At 37.1% G+C, this 3,884-nt stretch overlaps 1 protein-coding gene across 1 annotated transcript; it reads right to left on the bottom strand.

Moving 5' to 3' along the window:
• Positions 1 to 351: 351 nt before the first annotated feature.
• LOC110444691 (xanthine dehydrogenase/oxidase-like) lies at positions 352 to 3,616 on the bottom strand (the record flags this gene model as incomplete). The annotated part of the gene is made up of 6 exons (XM_021489056.1): positions 352 to 573; positions 905 to 1,024; positions 1,957 to 2,135; positions 2,501 to 2,678; positions 2,849 to 2,996; positions 3,432 to 3,616. Coding segments are annotated over 6 exons (1,032 nt in total), but the record flags the coding sequence as incomplete, so codon positions are not given.
• Positions 3,617 to 3,884: the final 268 nt, after the last annotated feature.

The raw sequence follows: 3,884 nt of genomic DNA, 5'->3' as shown, positions 1-3,884 counted from the left end.
GAGTCATGGTCATATTTCATAAAAAATTATATCCTTGTCAGGCAAACCAAAAGAATTGAATCTGCACCGCAAGTATCCTTAGACGGAATCTAACGAATATTTTAACGTTTGATATCTGTGACGTTGAACGCACGCCAAGGTCATCCGTTTAGACAAACTAGATAAATGCAAATACCGTCATTGTATGCTTCATGACATCTAGGAAAAGATATATAACGATATAAGGGTATTTACTTCATGAGATATAGACAACTGAATTCTGAACGTTTATATGAACACACTTGATCTTCCCAACAATGGGAATGGCCTCGTCACGGCTCGGTACTGGGTTACGATATGTGAGTTAGCTACCTGCATCTCTGTGACACCCTGTGAGGTTGTGACTATATCGAGTTCATTCTGCTCCTTCCTTGGGACGACTAGGGCGGACTGGGGCTCCATATACATGTGTTCCTGGGCCCCAGTCTCGCATTCCCCTTCTACAACAAAGTCCGCCTCCTTTTCTGCCTTTTCCAGGCTTCCACGCTCAACTGTGTACGGTTGCCCAGTGAAATTTCCCTTCTTGATTGCATCCTATTAAATCAAACGCATATGACACTAAACTAGGCAAATTTTAAAGCTTATTGGATTACTCTCGTCACCAATGTAATTTTCAAGCGGATAAGACTTGCCTATTAAACAATAGATATGTCAGTAAATCAGGGAAAATTCATAATCAACTTAAATCTGTATCTCAATAGTAATGTAACCATTGTTCAAAAGATTGTTTTCCACTTTAATAGACAATGGTGCATTCTGCAATGTTCAATTTGTTTATTTATTTGAGGAAGCATTAATGTCTTCGTCTGTTTGATTTATTTACACGTGAGTTAACAATTAATGGGATGTGTACGCTGAACATTACCTCCAGCGATGCTATTGCCTCAAGGGGTTCGTATTCCACTTTGACGAGTTTGACCGCCTTGCTTGCAATTTCTCTGGACTCTGCTAGTATAGCACATATCACTTGTCCATGATGAAAAACCTAAATCAAAAAAAGGACGTATCAATACCATTACACATGAACCCTAGCTTTAATTAATGTTAAGGATTCGTACTACCTAAATGTAACGTTCATTCCCGTTCCAAAGCCTACCAAATGCAAAACACATTTATTTGTGGCATTTCCGACTTTGTTCATTAAAAGACACTCGCAAATGAAGAATCGATAGCCATCAGTCATTTCTGATTAATCAAACGATAACAACTAAACAATGTAAAGGAGATAACTTGGACACAAATAAAACAGAGAATAAAGATTAAAGCATGCAAAAAGCGTTGAGCGTACAACTTGTTTAGTATATGTCGCGCATATGTTTTGTATATACTTTGAGACAAAAATACCGGCTTTAATTTCATTTTGAAACGGAAAATTATATCACTAACGTTCGATAAGGTTCAAATATATACATTGTTTTATACTCATTCTGTTTGAGCAAATATTGGACCAGTCGCACTTTGGAAATAATATAGCGGTAATCCATAGTCTCCCACCGGTAATGATTTTTATGTATTTAACAAACAGTACAATTATGTCAGGAAGCATAGGTCAAAGTGTGGATATAGTGACCTACTTCTTGCACTCCGACATCCCAAGATGACCCTGTACACCAAATCCGGTTACTCCATGTGAAATAGTATAGAAGATATGACCAGAACAACCTTCTTGGACGGAAGGACGGAAGGAAGGACGGACGGAGTGCAAACCTATAGTCCCCCGGGAACCGTGTATGACTAAAATTACAGTAGTGACAGCATGCATTCTATTACCAAGTATGTATTAAGTGTATATGTTGAACAGCTAAATATATGCAAAGATTTAGGGGAGTCAGCGAAAGCAATCTCAGAAGAAAGTACGTCTTCATTATATACTTTCCCCAAAAAAATGTTAATATCTGGGTACTACACTTGACGAACCTCATCTTCACAAAACAGCATGTGATCAGGAACTAATGGCCCGTATTTGTTGTGACAGGGTACATCTTTGTAGTCTACGACGTCAACAACTCCTTTCACTTCTAGTGCTGCCGACACATCCACCGACACAATCTTTGCATGGGCATGTGCACTGGTCACAAGTCCAGCAAACAGCTCGTCTGATAAAATGTTCAAAGAATATATTAGATGTTCACTCTGTTAACAACATTACAAGTAAAACTACTGTATACCAGGGAAATTTCACCCAGTCAGACTTCCTTCGCCGCTAAAATCCATATTCGCCCTGTGTCAATTTTGTCCTTATGATTATATGATCGCTGTAATGACAACTCCGCTCGTATGACAGAGGGCGAAAATGGCGAAAGTTAAATGCGACGAAAATTTCTAAGAATAAAGTAAAACGTATTATTGATGCTTTATCTTTGGAATACAGCCGAATTTAATTGTACGAAAACACATCATCTAGAAGTCTATAGAGTTAATTTGTATTCTAATATATTGAACCAATGTCAATACAGCATACTCATTGCACTTGGGTTGTCGTCCACAAACTGTGCTTCGCCAGCAGTGATGTATTCTGAAGTCACGTTAGGGATAGGTTTCCACACGGCGTGGGCACCGCTATCGTCTGGAACATCGAACACTTGCACACTGGAAGCTGGTGTGTACGACAATCCTATTCTAAGCTTATCAGAATCCGTCTGAAATCAATCATTAATCAAATATATATACATATATTTTATCTTAGTTGAACCAATTCAATGCGAAACAAAATCTGAAGAAAAAACATGTAATGCTTATACATTGCAAGCTTTTGTTATGTTAAATTAACATTTTATATGTGACGCTAAGTGATCGGAACCAAACCCACCTCTAGTGTCGCCTTTATTTTCATGAAGAACTTCAGGAAAAAGCTACATGCTAGTGTAATTCGGAAAGATGTGTTGTTATATGCTTCGCTTTGTAGTTCGGATGCCAGACCATTACTGACTTTCTCCAGCATGTCTTCGTTCCACATTCTCAAAAATAAACAAAGGTTTCAAGTCATAAGGAGAACCGTATGGTAGTATTATACTTCATGTCAAATGGATACCTTTTGCACAAAAGCATTATCAATACAAAATACACCATGTTTTCCTGGTATTTTGCATGCATAAGATGTGAGAGATGAATTATCATCGACATTTTGTATCTAAAAACATATAAGCCTATAAATTAACACCGGAATCATACATATCAGATATGACGAAACATATTGTAACATGTATCATCGAGAATGTTGTTAATGGGGAAGATGGCAGTTTCAGCGCTCCGCTCACACCATAACCAACATAGATGGTCAAAATTTACATAAGTTATAACATTTAATAAATAAATAAATAAATTTATTAACTATAATATAATTTTACAATATAAACATGTATTTACTAGATCATGTTGTTTTGACTACCTACTCTTTGATTGCCGCAGCCGCCGCCTTTGTCGCTAGTACCGGTTTATCATCCGTGCCGCCAAACGCAAGCCTCATGTTCTGGACCACTCTGGTCCCCTTTGTAAACTGTACGTACATCCCAGTGGTGACGATTCCGTAGTCATAACCACGACGATTCGGCTGTTTTACCCCGAAAATATGTTCGTCCTATAGAGAAGATATCTGTATATAACTTATTTTTATCCTATTATTTATAAAATCAGCTATTTACGTTAGATTATATATATATAAATTGATGACAATTGCGCGAGGACCATAAGTTGTCAACCAAATTAAATTGACAATATGTATACGTATGTATATCGGTCACCTTATCGATAAAATAACTATTTTTGAATTATATTTATAAAGTGTTTAGTTACAAAGTTTAAAGAATAATAGAAACGAGAGGCAGGAATATGTACAACTTTTGACG

This window comes from Mizuhopecten yessoensis, unplaced genomic scaffold, assembly GCF_002113885.1.
Source record: "Mizuhopecten yessoensis strain PY_sf001 unplaced genomic scaffold, ASM211388v2 hete_36162148, whole genome shotgun sequence".
Lineage (NCBI taxonomy): Eukaryota > Metazoa > Mollusca > Bivalvia > Pectinida > Pectinidae > Mizuhopecten > Mizuhopecten yessoensis.
Note: the sequence above shows the minus strand (reverse complement) of the source record. Positions and strands in the feature narration are given on the sequence as shown.